The sequence below is a fragment of the Dermacentor variabilis genome, chromosome 6 (assembly GCF_050947875.1).
Source record: "Dermacentor variabilis isolate Ectoservices chromosome 6, ASM5094787v1, whole genome shotgun sequence".
Classification (NCBI taxonomy): Eukaryota; Metazoa; Arthropoda; class Arachnida; order Ixodida; family Ixodidae; genus Dermacentor; species Dermacentor variabilis.
This window is the reverse complement of record NC_134573.1, coordinates 116,895,636-116,923,121: the sequence shown is the minus strand read 5'-3', so window position 1 is coordinate 116,923,121 and position 27,486 is coordinate 116,895,636. Positions and strand designations below refer to the sequence as shown.

Sequence of the window (27,486 nt, the reverse complement as noted above, 5' to 3'; positions counted from 1 at the left end):
CAAATAAACATGTTTTTTGTCACACATGCATGTTTACGCTAAAAATACGAGATGTAAAAGCGCTTTACTTACATTTAAAATTTTATTGTAGTGGTTCTAACTATAGCGCTCTCTAAAACGCACAGAGTAGACCCGACAATGCGGCTAAGCGGCTTGGCCATGTTAGCGCAGCGCCATGAACATGGCTTTCGTGCAGTGGCAAAGACCTCGGGAATAAGTTTTTATTATCTGTCGTTTAGTGTTGATTAGGTACCGCGAGCAGGGCGTGCACAGGCCGCTAAGAGACGAAAGATGCTGCCGTTTCTCCGAAGCACCGGAATCCTGGTATGTTCTTTTAACCAATTGCGTGAACTGATGGCGAAACCACCGTGGCTAGCAGACGCTTTTGAGCAACCCCGCGAGTGTTTATCGTAGCGCGATGCTTATGTTTTCGTTCTCGAAAGAAAAAAAAAAAACTAGTTGAGAGTAAAGCAGTTTTATCGGGCACCGCGCGAGTCGGAAGTTTCATTTACCACGCTGCGTGTGTGTATCTTGCACTTTCAGATCTGAAAGTGCAAGATAGTGAAAGTGCAACTTATACGAAGCGCATATTTGCACGCGGAGCGATGTAATTTAAGGTAGCTCCTGTAACGAAGTTTCTCTGCCTTGTGCGGTGACGTTTTCGCTCTTTCTGTCACCCAGGTGCCCATCATGGTGTCACGTGCGTGCGGGACTTCGGCAGTGCGACTACAGCATAAATATGCTCTGGCGCACGAGAAAGCCTTCATCAATGGTAGCTGGCGGCAGTCGAAAAGTGGAGCCACTTTCCCCGTGAGTATCGCATGCATATATTTAATATACTCGAACCGCTGTTCGTGAACGCATATGCACGCGGGCATAGCGATGTATATGTTTACAGACTTGTAGTACGTACTACGTCACTTTTCGCTGCGTGACGGTGACATAAGACCCGTGTATACATATATGTAGACCCGCGGCTGTATATAGCTATCAAAAGCTTCCAGTTATAGGTCACAGCGTGCGCGAATATGTTGGCTTTCACACGGGTGGTGGGCCTCCTGAAGTAATTTTGACACTCGGAGTCGCTGTGGATGGTGGTGAACTTATATTGCCTCCAAAGAAAGCTGCGTGCAGACAATGCATGGGCACAATTAAAAAGAGAAACAGACAACAGAAATGACGACTGTCAACCGAAAGGTTGCACAGTGGCGGAGAAGCTTGAAGATAGACACAAAACTTATCAGTGCATATGCTCAGAAATGGCAGCGCTACCCGGCCGTCAAATGAATTTACGCACAAGCTCAGCTAGGAGATCGAGGCAGCATGGAGATATGTTTTTCTATGGAGGCAGTGCTAACCGTCAATCGGGAACACGTGTGGGCCTACACAAAAGATAACTGTTTCATGGCATTTCATCTTTATGTAAAATAATTATATATTATCCATTATATATACCAATGGCCTTGACCATAAGACACGTTTCCCTCTACTTCTTTCGTGTTTTCATGCTTACCTTTTACTATCGTGAATCCCTACCAACTCGCTCAGCTTTCTGTTCCCAAGTGTCCCTAATTCCCTCTTCTAAATTCTCTTAGAATCGAATACAAGCACTGCTACAGCACACGAAGTCAACATATGTTTGTGCATGTGATAGCCTGTGAACTTTTGGCCAATGCTGTAGATTGATATATCGTGGCTGCTGTATGTGGGCTGTATATGCAAGTTCATGTGGAAACCAATGCAAATTTCTGCGAGGCATTTAATTGACATGTCCGCAATCTTCAATATATTCGCTTCATATTGGTAGCAGTCACTAAACTTGTCATAGACGGTGTAGAACTGCAAGGAACTGAACTATCAGACGCTTTCATCTTTCTATTACTTTCATCAGTGATATTGCTGTTGATTACTATCTTGGTGTACACAATTGTGTACACATCACCTTGAAGGGTTTATATTTCATGCTTTATTGACCGCCCTCAGTATTATTAGTTTGGCACAACATTGTTTCAGAAGAAGCAAGTCTACCGACCTAGAGCTTCCTAGCTCAAAAAGATTGTTTCACACAACTTTGAAAACAAGAACTTAGTCTTGGTTATTTTTAGATTTTACCAAAGCTTTTGATCACACTCACTATGAAGCCTTACTTAAATATTTCCACTGTTACAGTGCTTGTACTGCATCCCACTCATTTGTATCGTCATACTTACAAAACAAAACACAATTTGTCTAGGTCATTCTCTATTCATCTGCAATAAAACCACCTACTTCCAGTGCTCTGCAAGGAAGCATTTTGAGCCTGCCTCCCTCGCCCTTTTTTTTCTATTCCATACACAAATAAATCATCCACATTGACAACTCCACACATTACATAATTATTTACACAGACAGCCCAAGTTTGTTTGTTTCCGGCCGATCTGACATTAATATGTATCACCACACAAACAACGCGCTTGAAGACTGGTCCATTAAAAATAGTTTGAAACAGAATGTTAACAAGACCGAAGCAATAATGTTTTTCGTCGAAACAAACACTTTCAGTACACTAACAGAAGGCCCCTCTTCTGACAATACAGAAATAAAAGTTGTTCAGTCCTTTAAAATGTTGTGAATACTTTTCTGAAACCCTCATATGGGCGGACACATTGATTATCTAACTTTTGATCTCTTACATGTATATTCTTGTGATTCTGTTTCAGTCATTGCTGCAATTTTATTATTTCTTTTTGCGCTGCTTTATTAGAATGTGTATTCCATCCTATGCTGGAATATTGTCCTACTTCACATTTATTTCCATACTTCCTGTTTTCTTCTCTTCGCCTTCGTCTGACTGAACATTGAACCGGCTGTACGTTTTCTAAGTTAAGGTAATCTGTATAAGCACTCCCATTATGTGATAATGTACAATGTTGCTTTCTTTTTAATCTATTTTAACACGCAAATGTCTGTACATAAATTTTTATGCACTTATATACGTACGCATGCATGCATGGCAATATATCTTGGGTTTTTGTTGGTTACTATATAGATACCTGTTTGAAGCATGTTTTGATGTTAAGCTGTCCATCTGCCAAAGAAGGGGGCAGCCGCCTCCAACAAGCTGCTTAGTCCCATAGCCTTTATGCGGCTGCACCCTCGTTGCTATCATGGAAAAACAAATTGAATGAAATTGAATTGAATCTTATAGATGTATATGTGCTACCTGAGGACATAAAAGTAATTGCTTTAATTTATTTCAGGTGTTCAACCCTGCAAATGGGGAAGTAATTTGCAGTGTCACTGACTGCTCCTCAGAGGATGTTGAAGAAGCAGTCCAGGCAGCCATTATTGCCTTCAAGTCATTCAAGGAGACTACAGCAAAGGTGCACTTACTTACATTATTTACGAAATGTTGAGCCAAATATGTACAGTTTGCATATTCTCCAAAGCACAGTTAATTCTCTCCTGTTCGCTTCCAGCAATCGAGCCATTATACATTCTGATACACCCTTTTCAAAACATTACTGCATATATACAGGGTGCTTTGTTATATGCTGTTTTTTATTCATTTATTTAGGGGGCAGTTGGATGTTATTTAAATACCAGAGAGAAATCTGTGGTTTTGCTGTCTGGCAGTTAACACAAATTTAGAAATTTTCCTGGTAACTTTCACAAATGATTAACGCAGGCTTCTAGCTTTTTAGCTTTTGAACACTAAAATTTTGTTTAAAAAGGCAATCATTCACAGGAACATATGATGACAAAGAGAGCTGCTCGCAAGTCATGAGGAACTATATAATCTGCACAAATTCTTGTTGACAGGTATTATTTACACTCATTAAAGGAACCACAAAAGAAAAACGACATATAGACGCACACTTGGCACTCCCTTTGTTTATTTTGTTCGCTGCCTTATTTTAACAAAGGAAAAAAAAAGCACAAATAGTAGTGTACACAGGCATGCTTCACAAGAGGTGTGATGCTTTTCCTTGTCTAAACCTTGTTGACAAGCATTATCGTTTGCAATTTGAGCAGTTTTCTGTTCATCTTACACTTGTCTCGAGCTATTGCATGTACCTCTTTTAGGAAAACATCCTCTAAACATTGCAGCTACCATTTGCAATGCTCGAGCAATGTCAGTGCTGAATTCACTTTCTAGTGCGTTAGCACCATGACATGTATGCGAAGTGCGGGGAATGTGACATGCTGCACTGTGATCGCATTCATGCAAATGTGGCTGCTAAGAGAGCAACAAGCTTTCATTTGCTCAAGGCCAACAGGTGCTGATTATATTTTATACTATATGCTTGCTTTTTCTTGAGGGATAAGCAAAAATAAAGCACATGTAATATTCACATAATTATAAATAATAATAATATATATTCACCACTTCACACATGCCAGGCAAGCAACGCTCTTCGTTTTGTAACACCTGCTCTTACCCTTTACAAAAAGGTGGAACTTTCAGGAGAAACTGGGTTAAACCTGATTTTCGTAAAATGTGTTTGGGGTGTAAAAATGTGTAATTATTGGGTTTTACCTGAAAACGAAGGACCCTTCATATATGTAGCACAACCGTGAAAGTTAGTTGCTCTATGGCACAGGATTGGTTTCTGTGAGGTGTGCATATCATATACGTAGCTACATGTGTAGCAAGAAGAAGCCAGAAATGGAACACAAATGGTTCTTCATGGCTGTCAGATGTTGGCCGTGTAGCTGTGGGCTGCAGTGTGAATGGATGATTGTCAGAGAATGTTCTTATGGTACCCAAGGCCACCCCTTCGACAAAATAAAAGCATTCTTACTACTATACTACTATAACTTGCCCTCAAATGTTGCATAATTTCTGTGGCTTCATATTCTGTCACTTGGTATGGTGACGGTTTATATGGATAAAGTCAGAGTTACAATTTGGGTGAGTTCGTTATGTATTGCGAATTTTTTTTTTGTGTGTGTTAACAGACGTGGACTTAGGAATGGGGTAGAGGACACGCAAAGTGCCTCATGTGTCCTGTACTATGTCCGTGTCTGCCAGCACAAAAAAACCACTTACATAGTACTTATACACTTACACAGTAAACGTCACAGTACACCCGCATATAGAAAGATGCACTTGGGATGCTAATGCTGGGCAAACATATAGCCTGTTTATGAATGAACAAATGCACACCTGCTTACGGAGGTGTTTATAAGATCAGAGTGGCAGCAGAAGATAGTTTATTGTAACTTTCACGTTTGGAGACGGTGCACATTTCTGCAGGCTAAGAGAAATTTGTGGCTAGAGGGAACACAGTTTAAGCATTGCACAAGTTAATCACTTATCTTTATCCTGCATGGTATGCATTCTTAAAACTTGATAATTTATTGACTGTCTATTACAGACAATATACTATACTCACCACGGCTACAGTTGGTGCAGTCACATGTCAGAAGCAGTCCTAGCAAAAAGGAAGGACTGTCAATGAACTGCACTCAATTTGAGCTTTTCAGAAGTGCTCATGCACCTGTACTTTGCTGGCTGGCCTTTCAGAAGCATTCCTGTGGAGACAGCCACTAAAATCCCTTTGTGTCTGTCAGAGCTCGCCAAAACGAGGATGAACCACGCCCAGTCACCTACACAATAGCTGCAAATGCCTGTGTCCTTCTGTTCCTGCCTCTGCAAAATAAAATTTCTGATCTCAACAATTTCTTTTTTTGTTAGCGATATTGTATTTATACTGAGCATCCCATAAATAGAAGTGTCAGGTGACTTTAAACTGCTGACTGATTCCTGCTCAAATAAAGGCAGCATTTTGCAGTGGATTCAATTGAATACTAACCTGTTCCATTTGCTTTAAAGCCTAAATACTTGTTGTCTGTGATGACAACAGAAGAATGGTCAATTTTGCCACAACAGACTGATGGCACCATCTGTCGCTGTGGTGAAATGTGAATTTCACTGTAGTGATGAAAGATGTTGCGACCATTTTTTGTGCTGAAATCGACACTTATTTAGCGGTGTTGCCACTGATGATGTGCATTTTGGCTTTATTGTGAGCAAAACAGGCAAGCAATCCTCGCAGACATCCACTTCAGATGCTGTGTGCAGAATTGTGCACTCCAATATAGTGCATCAAAAGCAAGAGCACTGATGAAAATAATTCTATTTATAATGTGCCGGAAACATCTTGAAACATTTCTGGTTGGACCTGTGCTGCAAGCTTAAATAATGTATGTAAGCTGTTCAAGTAAAACAAGTTGCAAGGTACACATTTCGGTGTTTGCTCTTGGTGTTAATATGTCATCGAATAGTGGGTTAACTTCTTTCATGGTTTTTCACGATGTTCTACATCAAGTATATATACATATTAAATTATCAAGTGGCTGGATAGGTGCTGTCCAAGTTGGTAAGGGTGAAATAGCTGGCGTTTTCATATCTGATGTTACTGTAGAGAGTTCTGTAGTGGGGTCAAAGTGCAGGTCCGAGTATGGCTTGCGACTCTCTGGCATCTGTAAACCCCTCCCCCTTTTTTGCATCTATAGACCAGCTTCCTTTGTGTTCTAGAAGAGACGTGCGCACAGGCTGCCAAACTTCAAGGTGCTTGCTTCGCGAATGGGGAAGCACAATGTAGAGGCAGTCACTGCATGAGTGGCATTCACTGTGACCACCAGCACTGTTGGACGAAAAAAAAAAAAATTACCATACCCCCCCTTTTACTGCAGCTCTTGAGTAAAATGTTTTTTTTATTGGGGGGGGGGGGGAGTGGGGGGCTCTTTGTTGCCTGGACCTGTCTGGCCACCCCTGTTCTATAGCATAAAGTCTTCATTCTATACGGTCCATTCTTGGGCAGTGCACAAAAAAATGAAACACGAGAAAGAATATAGAACAAGGATGATCCTATATGATGATCCTATATGATGATCCTATATGATGATCCTATATGATGATCCTATATGGCCTCCATGTTAAAAAAGGATTGAACATTCTTAATCCGTTCTACAGCAGTATGTTTTTCATGGTTCTGAAGATACAAAAATGCGGCGAGACTAAGTTTTCAATGGACCTAATTTATTGTGGCAGAAATGGAGTATAAATCAGCCAGTGGTGTAGTTGGGATAGTCTCATATACCTGGCACAACTTTTTTATGCTATGCTCAGTATATGAGGACGCTGCTTCTGGCTTGTGTAGTGTTTCTCTCTTTTTTTTTGCCTGATCAGTCACCCACTCATTCCATGGATTGTTGGTGTTTAGGTCTTGTTCTGTTTTGCCTCTTTTTATTCTTTGTCCAACCTTGCCTGCTCTTGCCACTATAGTCACTTGCCATTTTTCTTTGTTGCCAATGTACTCGCCACTTTTTCACATTACCTAGTGAAAACATCACAGCTCTTGCCTCTTAAAACCATTATTCAAGATGTTGCCTGTTCCTGAGTTGTAGCAATGTGTGTAAATCTAAAATATAATGGTGCTAACCTTTGTCCCCTTGCTTTGATCTCGTATTCTTTTACAGGAGCGGTCAGCAATGCTACTCAGGTTGTACGAGTTGCAAAACAAGCACGCTGAAGACCTTGCCAAGCTCATGACTGCTGAAAATGTATGATGCAGACCTTAAAATTTTGTTTTGACAACATCTTTCCTGTATCTAGTGCAGTTTATTAATGGTCGTGGCAATCAGCTGACAGGCACAAGTCTATGGGTTCAACTCCTTGCCGTAGCAGCTATACATAATATGGACAAGGGCAGCATGCAAAAATTTATGTGTGCTCTCATTTAGGTGCTTTTGAGCAACCTTGAAGAACCTCATGTTCTTTGATGTTCAGAGCACCCCCCCCCCCCCCGCTTTTTTTCTTTATTTTTTACTTTTTGTGTCCTCACAGCTCAGGTTTCGCCCAGTTGCAACACCACAGCAGTATTTATTACGGCAACTACAGGAAGGGAATGAGAACAGCAAGGAAATAAGTGCTATCAAGTTTTGCACAATGGGAAGAAGTAAACTGCGTATAAATTACAAGACAAAGGTTGTGGTGTGCATGCGGAAGAGGAAAAATGCTGAAAGTGTCACCTAACATACACCTATTAAATGAATATTTAGAGAGTGTTGGTTGGGTTTTAACACTTAAGTTATTTTTTCTAGTAATTTGAATTGGAACGATCATGTCGAATACCTGTGTAAAAGGCATCTTCTGCTGTTGGTATTATTGCACGAATGTTATATTTTTTTCCTACTAAAATCAGTTATTCTGTACAAGTTGTTGGTGTTCTCACTGTTTCAATACTGTAGCCTTGTTTAGTGCACCACAAATATTACAAACCTGTCTGCATTGCATTTGCTTCAAAAAGAAGCAGTTTTCTGCATAGCAAATGTGCCTTTTTTCCGGCCAACAAAAGGTTATTTTATTTTAATTTGATATTATTCTGTTGCTTGCATTGTACAACTGTAGGTTAATATTGAGATATAAATTCTTTCTGAAATGTAACCATTCAGTTGCTATTTCGCTGGCACAGATAAAAGAAAATACCAGTATCTGGGAAAAAATACACAAAGAAAAATGGCATGTTCCCATCCCCCTAGACATATTACAGCAAGGAATCCTTGACTTGCATGCTGCCCTCTCTCCTTAATGTACTTGTTAAAAATGACTTTGATCTTTTGTGTAGCATAATTTACTAATAAAAAGTATAATTTGCTAATACATCTTTACTTAAGGAGAGTAGTACAAAATTGGGTTATAGTTGGTTTGTGTGCACATAGGACAGAAGGAAATATGAAACACATGTTTTGACTATCAGTCAATGGTTTTATTCAAAGTGGTTCAAAATATATAACATTGACTTATCAGTGAAGAACATGGCACAAGAAAAAAAGAAAGGACGCATGGAGGCAATCAATGGAGAAAAAGCACAGCGTTACTTGACAGGAATTATCACTACAGATGCCCGGCCAGCTGGCGTAGAAAAGGGCAGTTAACACAAAAGTGTAGTCATTCGTCTACAAATGCACAAGCAAAAGGACCACACTATGAGACACTAGGAATCAACAGAAAAAGAAACAGCTTTGTAAAAAGTGTCAAAACAACATAGTAAAACATCAGCAATAACAAAAAAGAATAACCTTCATAAATGCGACAGCTGGAAACATAAGTATACAACAAAAAAAGAAAGAATTGGGACAATGCATACATGTCAAAGTCAACTATTGTTTCATAGATTAGACATTTCTAGAAGAGCATCATTTACATTCTACTCTGCTCAAATTTCACATGCTCAGATGGCTGCAGAGAACTGTATTGATTTCGCTTTCATAAGGTGCCCGTCTCCCCGAGATGCCAGCAGCACTCAGTCAGGTTGGCTGTAGAACAAGAAAGGAACCGAGTATAGATGCACGCTCTATACTGTGCTCAATTGCCTTCGTCACGGAGCATGGGAAGCCGCCTAAGTTTTACTGTCGTTATGAGCATTGTGTGCATGAGTGCTAGTACTCCCACTGTGTGGCTGTAGGCAAATAGTTAAGATACATTGATCTGAGTAATCACATTAGGGTACACCAGCCTGAGTAATATGAGGTCTGAGTGGAGCAGACCGAGAATGCTCTGCTAAAAATGCCTTTTTAATATCTTTGTCAAAGGGACTTATGGGTGTTCAACCTTTTGGTGTTCCGCCCCCTTTAATGTCTCCCCTACCTGCTGCAGGGCAAACCAATGGTGGAATCACGCTCGGAGATTGTTTACGGGGCCTCCTTTCTCGAGTGGTTTGCTGCAGAAGCCCGGCGCATGTACGGCGATTACGTGCCCGCTCCTGTGAAAGGGAGGGAAATGGTCTTCATCAAGCAGCCAGTGGGCGTCACAGGAATCATCACACCGGTGTGTCTGGCTTTACATATTTCCCATGCTCATAGTTTCCTGAGCATATTGTCATTTTTGTTTTGTTTTCTTTTTGTTTTGTGCTTTTTCATGTGTCATAATCAAGACTTCTGGGCTGGGATAATATAAAGCTTTTCCACTCTGTTTTTATTCCGAATCCGCCATTAACCCTTTGTGATAGGTTGGAATGGCTTGGGCCCAGCCTATGTGAGCAGGTGCCACGTTCGTATGTATGGGCGGGGCGCAAGCAATTTTGACATATTACGGAAGGCTAATGGCACATTATTTATTTATTTATTTATTTATTTATTTATTTTCAATGCTGCCACTCTCAGTTGAGAGCATAGCAGGTGGGCATTCCAAAGACAATAATGTTTGAAAAGAAAAAGAAAGAAAAAACGAAGAAAACAACAACAGAAAAAAGAATTGAAAGCAATAAACGTGGTATAAGCAGTTTCTCAAGCAAAAACATCAATATTATAATGAAGTTTACCAGTGCACAATCAAGCACATTGTGAACAGAAAGTCAATTCAAAATGTTATTCGAGAAAAAAAAGAGACGAAGGCAAGCTTCTATACAGAGCATTTAAAGCAAAGATCACCCAGAAATTCAAATTAACATTTCGAAAATGTGCATGCTGCGCACACAAAATTAAGCGCAACCACTATACCAACCATGATTGGTATGAGGAAAATTGGGTCACACAATAGTATTTAACTGAGCTAGTTGGTTCATAGCTAAGACGAGCTTGAACAGTGCAACTGAAAAAAAAACAAATGACTAAGGTAGACAGACAAGGACATTGTTGTACTAACAACTGAATTTATCATCATGCTTGCGGCTACATGTATAGTAGTGCATGCCCGAAAACAAAAAGACACTCTTCCATAGCGTCCCTCCTCATATCGGCCCCGTAAAGAGAGATGATACGTGATTACATGTCATCTGGCCGGCAAGGTGTGTTTTTCTTTAGTCATCAAAAATACTTGGCATGTTTGCTGGAAGTATGAGCCCTGTTTCAAGGTTGGTCTGCTCCCTTATGCCTCCAGCCAATCAAGAACCATGAAGCGAGCTGTTGCTTTTGCGGTTTTAATGTTCATTAAAAGATCATGCCACCATGAGATGCTAGACACTCTTAAGGGACAAGCTGCAAGGCTGAGCGATGCCAGTTGCCCCCAAGAGATTTTAGTTGCCATCTTTGAGATCATGCTTCAGAAGCTGAAATGCAAGAACCCTATCAAGACATTGACAGATGAAGACAACGCAAGGAGGCTGCCTGCCATCTTTTCATATTTTCATGGCGTGAGTAGCAGTCTTAAAAAGATCACTGACAGACGGGACTTGAAAATTGTATTTTCAGCTCTAAACTAGACATTGACCATGTACAGAGCCGTGAATGCTGACAGGGAACGAGAAATATGCAAAAATAACCACAAAACAATATGCGCACAGTTCCAGCAAGCTGCCGTGTATCGCATCCCTGTGTCATGCAGCTGTGCCTATATCAGGCAAACAGGAAGATGCCTCGATAAGTGGACCAGAGAGCATGCAGATTCACTCAAGACAACACCAGATACTTGGCGGCCCATTGCAGGAAATGTGCATGCCAAGCCCGTTTTAATCAAGTTAGCATAAAAAAAAAAAAGCAGAAACAAGCAAACAAAGAGGGTAATCGTGGAGCCCATTGAGATATCTAAGGAGGGGAGCATGTGCTTAAGCACCCCCTCAGTATTTTTGATGACTAAAGAAAGAACATATGTTGCCGGCAGGTGACATGTGATCATGTGACATATCATCTCCCTTTATGTGGCCGATATGAGGCATGAACACTATGTATCTGTCTTTTCATTTTTGTGCATGCACTACTATATATGCAGCCACAAGCATGAAAACAAATTCAATTGTTAGTACAGTGATGTACTTGCCTGTTTTCCTTTGTTCCTTTAGTTCAGCTGTTCAAACTCATCTTAGCAATTGGATGATGTTCCTGAAATTATGACAACAGTACAATAACAGTGTGACGAGATTCAGATGATGAAGCTGGAATGACGATGATGGAACAACCACGGCGGCTTAGCAAGAATGAGTACACACCTAGTGGCCCAAGCTAGTAGAAAACTTTGGTGACTTGGTCGGCATAAGAGGCTAGTGGATAGATGGAGTCAAAGCACCTGAAGTATTCAAAAGGTGCTAATTGCATAAAAAAGTGTTGCAGCATGTCCCCTCTGTGAGTTTGAGCACACAGGATGCGGTGTTTTTGAATATTGTTGTGAAAAGCTTTAAAGTCACAGGCATATGGATGGCACGGGGGATGACTGTATCCATGAATGTGCTTCCGGACTGAGCCTGAGCAGCGCTGATAGGGACAGTAGTGAAGACTAAAGGGACACCAGGCACATCATGTGCATCTGTGAACAAATAAATGCACTATAAGAGCAATAAAGTTCGCTCTTTTATTACAAAGGGATCACAGGGATTATGCATGGCCCAAGAAAATGAACCGAAATAGTCTGCCCCTGTATAAGGATTGCATCTTGTCATGATAGCAAGAAAGAAAAAAAGTGGGGTCCTTACACGGGTGTATACGGTATATATGCCAGGAGAGGACATAATAAGTGGTGATAAATGTAAGACATACGAGTTTCATTTCCTTGTGAGAGGCATTTGTTGCTGCGTTCTTGACCTGTCATTATATACTATACGAGAAGAAATGGGGTTAACCGAAAGGCCCGATTTTTATTAGTCATATCATAAGAAGCCAACAAACACTGACACCAAGGACAACATAGGGGAAATTACTTGTGCTTAATAAATGAAATAAAGAAACGATAAATGAATGGAAATGAAAGTGATGAAAGAACAGCTTGCCGCAGGTGGGGAACGATCCCACAACCTTCGCATTTCGCGTGCGATGTTCTACCAATTGAGCTACCGCGGCACCATTTCCCCGTCCACTTTCTTGGGTATTTATGTTTCCTTGTAGAACCCTGGGAGTGTTAGCCAGCGCCACCACTTATAGGCCTTGGCGGTGGACATAGAACATCCTTTCTGCCGCAGGCGTCACAAGAATATGATCTTTTTGGGTGACGGCAACCGGTCAATAGACCAACACATGCTACCTGAAGCCATCAGTGTTGCCGGATTCGAGAACATTATATGTTATAGTGGTTTACTGGCTTGTCTTCCATCAAGCACATGTTAATACTTTGGTTCTATTGCTGGCGCAAAATACGAGGGTAAATCAGAAAGTGTTTGCTCCTGTTTTTTATTAGCCAAAATTAGGTACATACAGGTGATTACAAATATACATAGTATTCTATGTACCTTACACTATTTTTCAACATAGTCCCCCCAACACTGGTTCAGACATTTGTCCCATTGCAGCACTAAATTTGGGATGCCCCTGTCGTCAGTCAGCGATGCATGCAGCCTCCCCGAACGCTCATTGCCATGCAAGTCTTTTGCATGACAATTCCTTTTGCAAACTCACAACACCATCACCTCAAGCTTTTCAAAGCAAGACACCTTTCAACCCATACATGGGCTGCATTTCCCTGTGGATTTCGATGGGCATTCGTCCCCATGCTCCATAGAAAACGAATCACACTTTGTTGCTCGTACGCCGTGGACATACGAAGCGAAGCCGTCATCTTCAAGAACTGACAGCAGCGACGTGGAGCTAGCGGCAGACAAGGCTGGGCCGGTCCAAGGAAGGTCCACCGCTGGGAGTGGACATATTGGCTTTGCATTTACAGCCACAATTTGGCTAAAAAATATAGGGGCAAGGACTTTCTGATTTGCGCTCATATAAGATGGCATCCAGCAGGACATTATTGAAAGCAGCAAGGCCTTTCTCATTGATATTTTCATATATATTGGTAGTTTCTTTGTGTGCCTCATTAAAAGCTGCCAAGAAGCTTAATTTGTGTGTTATGGATTTGGTTTTTGCAAACTCGTATCGTCTAGTGGATGGTTGGGCCACAGCTTTTTTGTATGTAGTTTTTCTCTTCACTGTATAATTATGTCATTGAATGACATAAATGTTATGCCATATCAAGTTTTGACACTTGTGACTTGTGACTAAAACACTTGTGACTAAAAGCTTTTCTAAAACACATTCATTTTGTGCACAATTTAGCACCTGCATTCCTACAGTCAAAGATCAGTTTTCTTGGCAGAAATAGTTGTAAAAACTAATATTTTCTGTTTCTTAGTATGGCACTAATGCAAATACTAAAGACAAATACAAAGTAAAGTTTAAAGGGAAAAATGTAAAACATTCCGAGTTGCCCAAACCGTCATTTTTACTGAGAGAAAAGCTCTTATAAGTGAGAAAATTGCATAGACTGGATTGGTAGTGTCACTGCAAAAATGTATTATGAGCACCTGCAACATAACATGTCACATTTATACTTGGTAGGTTGTAGTCAAACGCTGATGATAAAAAGGTAATTGGTGCAAAAGTTCAACGTTATGCAAAGCGCAGTTTAGTTAACTGGGAACTCAGTTGAACTCAATTGGATTTCCCAGTGAAAGAACTTGTTGATGTGCTACCATATCGGTAAAAGAGCAAGTGCAAACACACGCACACACATCTGTCAGTGCTGCTTGTAGGGGTGTGGTGCACTATCTGAGTGGACCTCTTGCTCAAAGTAGGCAGTAGTGGCCCCACAGATTAAGGCCTCCGAGATCGCCAGCATGGCCAGTGTAAGCAAAAGTGAGAGGTGCGTCCAAAAAAAAAGAAAAGAAATGTTTGCCACAGTGGAACTTCCCCAACGCTATGATCACCCGGAAGATCGGTGCTGCCCTGGCAGCGGGCTGCACCTGCATCATCAAGCCTGCACCAGAGACCCCGCTCTCAGCGCTAGCCCTGGCCCAGCTGGCCCATGAAGCCGGCTTCCCGCCAGGGACGGTGAACGTGCTGCCCAGCTCAGAGAAGAACACACCCGGCGTCGGCCAGGCCCTGTGCGAGCACCACCAGATCCATGCCCTCTCCTTCACCGGATCTTCGGCTATTGGCAAGGTGAAGCAAGCATTGGCGTCAGTGACACATTCGTAGTGGCCGATTGGCTTCCTGTGATGGCGTAATTATGTCACACTAAGTCAAAGCATAGAATAGGATGCCAAAAAAACATAGGGCATAGAGCAAATGCTTAAACTATCATGTGAGTAAGCCTTTTGGGCTACCGTCAAACCTAGTCATAACGAATGTGTCCAACACAAAAATGTCTTTGTTATGTACGATATTCCTTGTAAGCCCAGTCTCAGTGGGGAAGCAAGCTGTTCATCTTGGGTTTGCCATTCAGGGCAGCGCATTTTCTTGATCTTGATATGCAGTAATCGCTAGGAACTGTATGCATGTTGTGGAAAGAACTCGCATACTGTTATCGCTGCTGCTTGGTCTAGTAACAGAAGAACAACTTGCTTTTCAACTGAGACTGTTTGATGGCACTGCTATTGCATGTGCACGGAAGCACAGACACAGGGCATTTTTTTTCATATTTCGTGGGCTTTCTCTATTTGCCGGGGAAAGTAAACACGCTATGTAAACTTTGTTAGAAACACTTCATTTTTACATTCCTTACAATTTTATACAACCCTTTAATTCACATCTTGACAATTGGAGCAACAACCAAATAGTTGCGTATCTCGTTGCTTTTATTTACTAATTGAATGTCAGTGACTGAAAAATTGCTGGTGGTTTCTCAACAAGACTCGGAATAACATATGCTTGGGATTATTTGTGTAGAATAATCCGTGTGTTTCTGAAGCTCACTGCATGATAGCCGGGATGGCTGGTTTAGTCAATGAAAATGGCGAGGCACACTTCGCAATTTTTTTTTTTCTGCAGCTCCTGCTTGCACAATGTGCTGACAGCGTGAAGAAAGTGTCGCTGGAACTGGGAGGGAATGCCCCCTTCATCGTCTTTGACTCTGCCAACCTGGGGAAAGCTGTCAACGGAGCCTTGGCTTGCAAGTTCAGGAACACCGGCCAGGTCGGCTATTGTTCTCTCAAGAGTTTGAGTGCCAGAAATTTAGACTGCGAAGCATGTTATCACGGTGCAGGTACCGGGTCAAGTGACGACTGCAACCTGAAAACTCCTTGACAATTGTTTTTATATCCTCGCAAGAAGAGACACCGAATGTGCAGAAACTGCCTTGTCATGTGTCGCTGCAAACAGCGAAAAAGTGCAACACTGCACTCTTTCTCTGTTTCACTGTAACAACGTAGGTACAGATTGATGCAGCAACGTGCCAAAAAATCATGTCTCAGAATCTTATCATAAAACTGAAGTGTCACTTAGGAATGCATACATTAGTGACAATTCCATTTTGTCAGGTGGTAGTACATTGATATGATTAACATAATGTGGACTAATTTGGATTATGTATGTATCTATAATTTTATATGGCTGTGTGTTGTTATAGCAAAACCTTGGAAAAAGCGAAAATGAAAATGGGGCTTATTGTGTGCCTGGCAGTTGTTACACATGTGATGTCTGTTTCCTTGTTTTTACGTATAATGATCCAGCAAGGCCATCTTGGCTGTGCATGACAAAAATAATTAATTTGTTATAAAAAAAAGAATGAGACACCCAAACACAGTAATAATACACAGTTCTCAAGTATAGTTGCCACCAGGTTAATCAGAATTAAGTTACCATGCACCTATTGCAAGCAAAAAAAAGATATTGTGGCAGTTATTCCACTCAAGGATCAATTAACTCTGCTCATAGATGTTTTTTTTTTTTTTTTGCCACACTCGATGCACCTTCAACATCATTAAAAGCAGGCAACAGCATATGAACAAAGCTAGACCTTGAATTTATCAAAGACATTCGTTACGTACATAATGTTGACTCTGTACCACAAACTAGAAGAATAGTGGAGCTATGGGAAAAAATCACTGGTGTTTCAAATGAAATGCTCTTGGAAAAAAATAAAAAGCATTCTATGGGCCTTTGCGGGGCCTTCCTTGCATAATTAATAAATGAGAAAAATGACAAAAGCATAGAAACTTGTAGGTGACTGCACGCTGGCACTGTCAGCAGCCACACAAGCGTTTGTGTTTATAGGCATTTGTTTTCCCACACCCAAAGTGTTTTCAAATGCATGCAGTATGTTTTAAAGAGGCCTGCCTGTTCACTATACGGTGCTCTTGTGACCGTCTGATCCAAGGATTATTACGGTACACACAGCAGAAAAGCTATAACTACACTTAAAAGACTGCCTGCTATTTCTTTAGACTTTCTGAAATTTCCACAATTGGTCTTGTATATTTGTATGCAGTGATGAAGAACATGACCATTGGCTAGATTCCTTTAGATCTCACCAAAAACGAAGATATCTCATGGCTGTTAAAGTAATGGCGTCACATGGTGGCGTCACATGGTGGCGGAGACGATTACCACTGGGCCAAATACTATTGTGGCCTCCAAGATTGGGTGGAGCGTTGGACTTGTCTTGGAGGCTATTCCAATATTAAAGCCGAGCGCAATAATAGAGGGAACATGGCAGGTGTTGTTTCGAGTCGGTGCTGCAACGCAGTTTCAAGTGAGGCAGGAATGTTGAAAAGTAATGGGAACACTGTGAAGGCCTGACGGGCAAAGCATTTGATTGCCAATATAACTTCATGCAAACTAGGTGCGTTCAAATTTTTTTTTTTTTGAAAACATTTGGGAGGAAGTGTGCTAGATTTGAGGAAACGTCTTAAAACTTTGCTTTCCAGACGTGTGTGAGTGCCAACAGGATTCTGGTTCAGGAGGGCATCCACGACAAGTTTGTTGCCGCCCTTGCGGAGGCCATTCCACAGAGGATGAAGATTGGCGACGGATTCGAGCCAGACACCACCCTTGGCCCGCTCATCAACTCTAAGGCAATTGAAAAGGTAAAGAGCCCAAACTCCTTGGAGTTTACAAGAAAAGTCTGCTCCCCTCCTGTCTCATTTGCAAAATATTGAGATTCATCCAGGGAAGTGAATGATTGCTGCTGCTGATGGAAGTAAATTTTTGAGCTGCAAGAAAAAAGAAAAGAGGATAAGGCTAATTTCTGAGTGTGAAGATTTGGAAAATTTGTTGTGATGCATGTCAGGGCTTATGGAATTTCTGCAATAACTACTAGTTTAAGGAGATTGTGCAATGACACTCTATATATAAACAGGAGCAATGTGTCAGCCATGTACCATTGCTGATAGTATATGTGTTCCATTTGTTGATAGTGCCAGTTACAAACGCTGGTGCCCGAGTCGTTCCTTCATTGATCATGCTCGAGCTTGCCCCAATAGATAGTTTGTATATCCTGAAATCTATTGTCTCTGTTCATCTGGCTTCCTGTCTGAGTACACGTGCTCGCTTTTCACGTCACAATACTGTCGCATGGTATTGGTGAGTGCTGGCAGGCAGGCAACCAACCACCTTGGAAGAAAACTCTTCACTGGGCGAACTTTTGCCCTGTAATCCCGAGTACAACTCAGCAGCGGCAATAGAAAACAGTGCGGTTGGCAGTCGGCAAATCGAATGACATGGCTATCGGGCTGTTCCCTGCTTATAAAGGTGCATTCATACAGTCTGGATTATATTGTGAGAATAACAGCACAAGTTTGAGAACAGGGTACAGTAGTTGGTGTTCATGTATGCCCTCTGATATGACAGGCCGGTCACTCTACGGGTAGCTACAACATTCTTGACGCTTGAGCACTCAAATGTGGCGAGCGCATCTCGCACCACACTGAAAGTGATAATGGACATCACATTCCGTCTGAAACAACGCATGCGGCAATATTTCACTTTCTCAAATGTAAGCACCTAGAGACTCTTAAGTGCTTTACATCTATTTCTCAGCGAAGAAGAGCTAGAAAAAAGTTTGTACGTGAATTGTTGAAATTGAATCTTAACGTTTAACATTTGAAACGATGATGCTGTGGAGTCCTTTAAGAAGCTCAGCTTCACGAACTGTCTCGGTGTACCTGAAGGACATTATTGCAGTGCACTAGCCTCTTTCAGTATACAACTTAATAAAACTTGAAGCCACGAGGAACATCGGCAGGAGCTCAAGCGGAGGCACTGAGCCGTGCCTGTCAGCTGACAGTGCAAGTGAGGTGTCGCAAAGGAATGGGATAATGCAAGTAGTTAGCTTTGCCTGGCTGTTTAGACTGCTTAATTTAAAGAGTTCTTCATACAGTACAGATCGAGTGAGGTATAGCGTGTGCAAAATTGGTGTTGTCACCTTATTTCCTTCTTGGTTTAGTGGACATTTGGTAAACAATATATCTTACACTAAAAGGACACACACAAAAGGAAAACAGTAGTGGTGACACAAGAGTCCATTTATTTCATAGCTAATGCTCTCTACCATTTGTTCGGGGTCTTTTAATAGTGAATGTATTTATTTGCCAGCAAATGTGTACGCCAGTACTTATGTATAGGATGAAAACTTGCAGGATAACAGAGAAACTTGAGAAGAAAGCTGAGGACTGCGCAGTGAGATAGAACAAAAAATTATTGACGTAATGTTGGGGGACAGAAACAAAGTGGCCACAAGCACGTGAAGAAACTTACACTGAAGCCAGAGAAAGCGTGGGGGAAATTATTCAAATTAATTATGTTTCTTTAATGTAAGTGTAGAAATAGTAAGATAAAAGGAAATGAAAGTGGGCAAAAAGATATCTTGCTGCAGGTAGGAGTCGAACACACTGCTTCCACGTTGTGAGTGTGGAGCTTTAAAGATTAAGCAGTGGCCATCCTGCCACCCATTTCCTTGGCTATTTCTGTATGCGTACAAGACAAGCTCTGGGGGTGTTAGCCAGCGCCATTCATGGTGTCGGAACTGTAGAACATCCTTTTGGCAAAGCACGGCTAGCACAATGTCGAAGATGTGGATTCAGTCCTTTCTTGCAACAAGTGTCATTTTCATCACTTTCACTTCCCGTTAACTTATTATTTCTACATTTAGATTAACCTTAATCATTAAGTTCTCCTACACCTTCTCTGGCTTCACTGTCTGTTTCTTCATATGGTTGTGATTAACAAAACACTAAGCCCCACGGATTCCCCTTATTCATCACAATGTGTGGAAACAGTGTGGATTAGACAGAAAATGGGGGTAGCCAGTATTCCAGTTGACATTAAGAGGAAGAAACGGAGCAGGCCGGGTTGTGCATACAGCAGATATCTGTTGGTCTGTTAGAGTAACCGAATGCATGACAAGGGAAGAAAAATTGCAGTCAAGAACGGCGTGCGGTCAGGTGGTGTGATGAAATAAAGAAATTTCCAGGTATGTAGGATCGAGCTAGCTGATGCAGGACAGGGATACTTTGAGATCGCTGGGAAATGCCTTCATTGAGCAGTGGATGCAAGTTAGGCTGATGATGACGAAAAAAATTGGGCTGGTGATGACACATATGTGGAAATCAGCGTTGAGCAAATCAGTGTAGGCAAAAAATCTTCGGCTTCGGTCTATTAGCTGCAAAATTCTTATGCTTAGAGTTCAAATTACGGTACTTTATTTATTGCAACACTGGAAATTGATATCTGGTGTCTCCTTTCACATTGACACACTGCTTACACATAGCGTGCACACCGCTCCTGTGCCAGCATGCTGGTGTCTGAGCTGTGGCCCTGAGCAGAGGATGCTGCAGGCAAAGCCCTACCCTCGTAGGTCATGTATGGGTCATGTACGGGCGTTCCTCTTGAAAACTTGCAGGTTGAGCACCATGTGGCAGACGCCGTCAAGAAAGGAGGCAAGGTGCTCGTAGGAGGCAAGCGGCATGCACTCGGAGGAAACTTCTTTGAACCGACGCTTGTCACCAATGTTAACAGAAGCATGCTGGTCTGCGCGGAGGAGACCTTTGGTCCTGTGGCCTCAGTTATCAAGTGAGAGCCCTCTGTTTGAATGTTCGAACAGTTGTGTAAAGGAAAATGTGATGTCACCATCTGGTGTTGATGGGGAGGGGGAAGGGTTAATGTCCTGAAGCAGCACCCGGGCTAAAAGAAATGCTACAGAGAGCTCTGATTTTATTCGGACCACCCTGGGGTCTTTAACAGGCACCTTAAGCAATGTACACAAGCGTTTTTGCAGTCTGCCCACTATTGCAATGCAATCATCATGGCCAAGAATCGAACGCTATGAGCTTCCAAGAGAACAGTGATTTTCGCACGTGTACGAATGCACAGCCTATAGGATGGACGCACTTTTTTTCTATTTAAGTGATAAAATTGGTTTTGAGATTAAAAGTGGTCCTACATTGCTTAAGCTAATGTAGATTGTGTGTGCCTTCAAAAATTCAACAGACAGTTGGTGCCCCAATTAAGTGTGAAATAAGCTCCAAGAACACAGACCGTAGTCTCGGAAGCCGATATGGCGTGTGCCATTGATGTGTGATCCCAGGCTTTAAATGTGCAATGAATGGCCCACTATGCACAGAACCTGCCATAGTGGCTATGGCATTTTGCTCTTGAGCACACAAAGCCACACTCTAAAGTGGTATGCAGAAATGGCGATGTACCTGCAAACTTTGGGTGCACATTGAAAGACCCCAGTCAATATAACTTAGTCCAGAGTCCATCACTACACATCCTTTCGTAGCTGCCGTATTGCTTTGGAACATTAAACTCAATCAGTCAGACACTCACTCAATCGAGATGAGGAAAGACCATAGTAGCGCACACAGATTTGTGCCCAGATTTGCAATGTAACCTTCCATAAAAGTGCAAAGATGTCCTACATGTGTTGTGCATATAGAAATGCTTTGTGAAGTGAAGTTGCAGTCTAAACTTCACTGAATTTGCAGGTAAAATGGCACTTCTGTGTGAAATTTAAGCCGAAATCAGGCAACAGCTTAGCACGAAGAGACATGTATAACCGGCACTCATATGCATAGCTATGCAGCACTCAGTATTTACCTACCATAGTGGCCCCACTACATGCCTTTTCAAGATAATTGGCAATATTTAGAGTTTGCTCATTCAAGCATGGGTTTGATGAACTCCAACCCAAGTATAATGTGGTGTGATTGGTAATATTGACCAAGAAGGAAGTTTACTTTCTAGCACAAGCTGAATGATTGCATGATTAATGTCAACGTACACTCTCTGTTCTTATTGCTTTTTCTGCTGCATATTGCACCATGTTTCACCCATTGCATTTCTACTCTCAACCAAGCGTAGACGTGAATTGAAGTATGGGTAAAAGTGCTGGGTGCCAGATTGTGAACGTAAATTGTTTAGACCCAATTTTATGAAATCTACGGGGTGAGTGAACTTTGCAAAATGAAAAATTTAGTAAAACTGGAAAAATACTACGCGACAGTTGGGTGCTAAGTTCGTGACTTCAAGTAGAACCATTATTCCACTCTCATTCTTTTGAGACTAGAGCTACGCACTTTTTGGATGTAACAAATGTGTTGAGTTCATATCCTCGATTTCTTTGTGGAGGCCACCAAACCTTTCAAGGGTCAACTGGTTACCTTTCTTTAAGTTTCTTTCTTGAAAACTCCAAAGCACGTGACAGCACATGGCATTCTAAATGCCAAGGCATGAGCAAAATTTGTATATCAAGCTGACCACAAGATATACCAGATCCTGTTGATTGAATTAGATCGCATGTTGCCAGGCTGCACAAAATGTGCTATGCTTTATAGCTAATTGCATTGCATTTGAGATTGCAGCTGTGTTTGGGGTTGATTGCTGTTTCATGCCATTTTGTGCACATAAACGTTCTCCATGGCATTATGCCCACTTATTCTTCAACGATTCATAGAAGCAGGCTTCAGGTAAAATTTCTTTTGTAAGATCAAGTTTGTTGATACATTGAGCTCAATTTCTTATCATCATACGATTGAAAATTTCTTGTAAAACTTAGAAGTTTGTATGATTGAACTACATGAAATTGGGGTGTCAACTGCAATATTAAGTGCTGTGACTGCAATTACATTCAATTTTTATCTGTTGTGTGCGCTGCAAATTAGGTTCAAAACTGAAGAGGAAGCCATAGAGCTTGCAAACTCCACCAGGGTTGGACTTGCAGGTAAGGGGGTTTTTGAAACTAAGGTGAAGAGTGACATTACTATCTGCACTGTATGTGTTGACAGTCTGTAAATTAGGTACGAGCTTTGTGCACAAAACCTTACTGTAGCTGACCTATGCCTCCACGTTGAAAAATATATAGTATTTACTAGTGTAAGACCTGCACTTTTTTTCGAAATATTGGCAGGGTATGGCTCTGACATGAGTCAGGCATTTGACTAGATGCTTAAATCATGGACACTGTTGTGAATGATGTGCAGAACAATGATAACACTGGCTACATGCTGCACATTTATATTCAAAATTCGGAACCATTGTTCAAGTTCCGACGCATTTTCCATCTTTCTCCTCTCTATGTTGCTGCCATCACCACTGAAGCTTACTACGACCTCATTGGCACTTTCCCAAAGATTGTTGTCCTCAATGGCATTCGTGCTGTTAAATATTCCAACAACGTTAAATGTACCAGCTGATACAAAGCATCATGCGTTTAAGATCCAGTCTTTGACAAAGCTTTATTTATTTTTTCTTTCCATACATTTGACTGTGAAAGTATGGAAGCGGAAGTTTATACATGAGGGTGGGTCTTACATGAGTAAATACCGTAGTTATAGAGAGGCACCTCTATTGAAAGAAGATTGCCTCTACCGTGACATCATTGAAGTGAGGAAGCGTAGTTGACTGATGCATCTATGTAAATTCTGTTCAAGTTTCTGTATTTGCAACTACATTCTTGGGCAGTCACCAACTATAGTAAATACATCTTATCAACACTCGCTGTGGTGGCTCGTTGGCTATGGAATTCTGCTGTTGGGCAAGTGTTTGCACGTTTGTCTCCTGGCCATCACGGTCACGTTTCCATGGGGGTCGAATGCAGAAATGCACGCATGCCGAGACTGACGCATGTTGAGGAACCTCAGAGGGTAAAAATGAATGCCCAGAATGTGGTATCCTTCATGGCCAATACAGTCGATGGTTGTGAGGCATCAAAACTTAACAGTCGGTAATTCTGCTAACCCGCCATGGTGACTGCCTCAGCATCAGGTTGTGTGTTCGATTCCCGGCTCAAACGATAGCACTCTGATGCAGGCAAAATGAAAAAAAAAAAAAACATGTGCAGAGCTTTGAAGTATTTGCACATTAAAGAACCCCAGGCTGTCTAAATTACCCTGGAGCCCTCAGCTATATAAGGCATCTCTTATAGCCCCTATGTATTGCTTTGTGTGTTATGTCTCTTAATCTAACATTCTTTAAAATATATTATTCTGTCAACCTCAGCAGTAACAGGGGTGTTAACTATAAAATGAACATAACTTTAACTTAACTGTGAAATGAACATTAATTATTCCTGCGACATAACAGAAGGGGAAGATAATTCTCGAATCATTCTGCAGGCTTATCAATGGCACCGCAAAACCTCAGTCGTATGCAAGTGGAACTGCTCCCAAGTACAAGTTGCACATTGAAATGTGTTCCAATGTAGCCTTTTGAACTGACCCATATTGCAATACAGAATCATGGACTGTGGTGGCTTTCAAATCTTACATGTCATGCTGTTTCCCTTTTTCTTTTGTGTACATTGTAGGTGTATCTGAGCCAGCTTTATTTATTTTTTTCCCCTTGCAGATGAGCTTTTAAGTTTGCAAAGTTTGAGACCATTTTTTTGTTGTCTTCGTGCAACATAGTGCTCCGACTGAACAGAGCCTCAGAAAAATGTTTTCACCTCCTTGTTGTTGTTTTGCTCTCCTGTTCGAAGTATATATGAAAGAGAAAAATATGTTCAGTGGAGAGGGGCTTGAAAGAAAAGGTGACAGTGAGGACAAATGGTGGGACATGGATGTTGCGAAAATGCTGTGAAATGTTGTAAGGTCTGCTTGCAACCATGAGTCAAGATCATGGCTGTTAAAAACTTCAAGTAAGGCCTGGTATTGCCATGATCCTGACCAACAACACCCATGATCAGCAGCATGCATCTTAAAACACTTCTGATTAGACCTGTGCTGCAACTTTGAATATTACATGTGAAGTATTTAACTAAGACGCATTGGAAAGTAGACGACTGGATGTTTGCACTCGATGTCCTTATGTTGTCATGCAGCGGGTTCACTTCTTTCATTATCATTCACAATGTTTTACACATTCTTCAAGTCGTCGTATAGGTATTCTCCAACTATGCTAGACACAAAATAGTTCAAGTTCTCATATCTGATGTTCTTGTAGAGGGTTGTTGTGCCGAGTCAGCATTCTGCAAACTTGGCAGGCCTCACTGAAGAATTCAAAATTCTCAGTTTGTTCTGCAGCTGTATGCTTTTCGTGATTCTGAACATGGAGTAAATGTGGTCAAAATGAATTTTCCATAGGCAGAATTATTTGGCACCTCAAAGGGTTGTAGCATCACTTCATTATGCAGTGATATGTAAAATTGTTTTGCTGACCCTCAGTCCCAAATAGCGCATAAATAAGCGGACTGCCAATCTAGCTGTTGGCCAGCTTGCATTAATAAAGTGGGCTCAGAAAATTACGTGTACAACAGTGTCGAGCTGTTGGTTATAGTCACATCCACCAATGAGACGTACCTCTGATAAAGTTAAATTTCTTTACTAATCTCGTTTTTACGTACACATTTGGCTTAAATGTGCTAAAGCTCACCGCAGCCTGGCTGGATGTTGTCCGCTTCCTTGTAGAATGTTACTCTGTCCCAGGCTCTTACATGAAACTATTCTTGTATTGTTAACCTCATATATTTATTAAAAATTTTGTGAATTTAATTCAAACTGAAATACTTCGAGGCTAATTGTCAGAGAGTAAAAGATTTGTACAACTGACAGCTTACATTAAAAAAATTCAGTTTTGCCTGAAACTCAAAGCATCGATTGCGATACCAAATTAGTAGACAGCCATAATAAGTAAGAATAGTAGGTTTATCAGCTGTGTAAGCTTGTGAACACTCGCTTGCTAGCTAAATTAACAAGCATGGTGTCGTTACACACGGGCAAACATGCATACATCACACTCGATGACTGCAGACACTCACTGTCAAAACCTCAATCCACGCTGTCTGTCGCTTCAATGCAAACTGAGTGGTGAGAACAGAGCACCACAAAGCTACACTCTGTCAGCCCACCTATACTCTTCCCCCAAAGCAGGCTACTTTCAAGATGAAGCCTGCATTACCACACCATATGCAGTTGCTACTAAAGTAGAACGCACCCCCTACCTCCCGCACCCCCCCAGTTTCTTGTACGCAATGGGAGACTGCACACTTCCTCCCCACTTTCCTCCCTGGTGCGCACAAGATTGAGCCACGATTTTTGGCTCACCCTCGCACTCTTTTACTTGCATGTACAACATACGGTGCGCGGTGATAGCGTTATCGCCCTTGGACTTTATATGGAACATCAAAGCGATGGCAAAAAGGCACCTGGAGTGTCCATATAATTGCTGTCACAGTAAAAATGTGTGATAAAGTTTAAATTTGACATTATAGCAACATTGATAGTGGCAGGCTTTTGCTAAGAATGCTTTGCCATGTATGTCTCTGTTCTTACTTTTTTTTTCTCTAGATAATGTTTATTAAACAACTATCTCTTGTTTCCAAGTGAGCTGCCTGCACTGTACATGAAAAACAAAGCTGAACAATGTCTATGTATTTTTTCTTTCAGGCTACTTCTACACAGAGAACATTGCACAGGGCTGGCGTGTTGCCAAAGCACTCGAAGTGGGCATGGTTGGTGTCAACGAAGGCATAATATCCTGTGCTGAAGCAGCATTCGGTGGTGTTAAGGAGTCTGGACTTGGCCGCGAGGGGTCGCATTATGGGCTCGACGAATTTACACATATCAAATACATCTGTTTCGGTGGTTTAGAGTGAACATGTCACATTTTGGTTGAGGATCACACTGTGGCTACTACATAGGGACCACGTACGAGCCTCCATATGTGAATATAAGCTAGAGGGTCAAAAGCTCTGCTTCCCCTGTATTTGTCTAAATGGTCAGCATTGTTGCATTATATGGCAATTAGAAATTGTACTGTTTGTCTCTGCTCTGTGCTCACTGTGATGGCCCTGAACAAACCAAGACAGAGTGACATATTTATATGAGCATTTCCTTAATAGAAATCTGAACATCAAACATACGTCATTGGTTCTGTATGGTATGTACTACTGGTAAACGGAATGTTAAATGTAACATGTAGTTAGTATATATTCCACCATCAATTATTGCTGAGATAAGACGCAAAGGTCCCTAGATATGTGTACGCTTCCATTTGATTATATCAGCCACTTCTTTCTGATAAAGGTGAAGAAATGTTGCAGTTACATTGGCTTTATTGGTTAGCCGTTCTTTTCAACAGTGGACCACAATACAGATTAGATGGAACTGCAGCTAGTTTAGTGGTTATAACACCGTGATTGTTCCATTCAATTAATTTGAGCTCAGACACCTCTGCTCATCCTATAGAATTGCTTCCTACACAATATGCCCATGAGTGTCAAGAAGTATCACTCCAGAATTGTACGTATTGCTTCCAGCAGGATTACTGTACGTACTCATCGATTTTAATACTGCCATGGAGGGTGGAATTTCTTTCCTGAATTGTCTTCCATTGCAATAAAATTATTTGTTTTTGAAAAAAAAATTGCCA

At 41.4% G+C, this 27,486-nt stretch overlaps 1 protein-coding gene across 2 annotated transcripts; it reads left to right on the top strand.

The window, feature by feature from the left end:
* The first annotated feature begins 158 nt into the window (after window positions 1-158).
* Ssadh (succinic semialdehyde dehydrogenase) lies at window positions 159-27,480 on the top strand. 2 transcript variants are annotated; one of them, XM_075695590.1, is made up of 11 exons: window positions 159-324; window positions 682-810; window positions 3,240-3,362; window positions 7,468-7,551; window positions 9,647-9,817; window positions 14,581-14,841; window positions 15,670-15,813; window positions 17,547-17,705; window positions 20,519-20,688; window positions 22,782-22,840; window positions 26,502-27,480. In XM_075695590.1, the coding sequence occupies exons 1-11, from the start codon at window positions 292-294 to the stop codon at window positions 26,708-26,710; spliced, it is 1,542 nt and encodes a 513-aa protein (XP_075551705.1). In that variant the 5' UTR covers window positions 159-291; the 3' UTR covers window positions 26,711-27,480. The 2 variants fall into 2 exon arrangements, with proteins under 2 accessions (XP_075551705.1, XP_075551706.1); XM_075695591.1 differs by lacking the exon at window positions 159-324 and adding an exon at window positions 501-617.
* Window positions 27,481-27,486: the final 6 nt, after the last annotated feature.

Excerpts from the sequence above, each read along its gene's own strand:
- Ssadh (XM_075695590.1), top strand. The coding sequence starts at position 292 with ATGCTGCCGTTTCTCCGAAGCACCGGAATCCTG. Across the intron at positions 20,689-22,781 it reads CCTGTGGCCTCAGTTATCAA|GTTCAAAACTGAAGAGGAAG; the intron begins GTGAGAGCCCTC and ends GCTGCAAATTAG. Across the intron at positions 22,841-26,501 it reads CACCAGGGTTGGACTTGCAG|GCTACTTCTACACAGAGAAC; the intron begins GTAAGGGGGTTT and ends TTTTTCTTTCAG.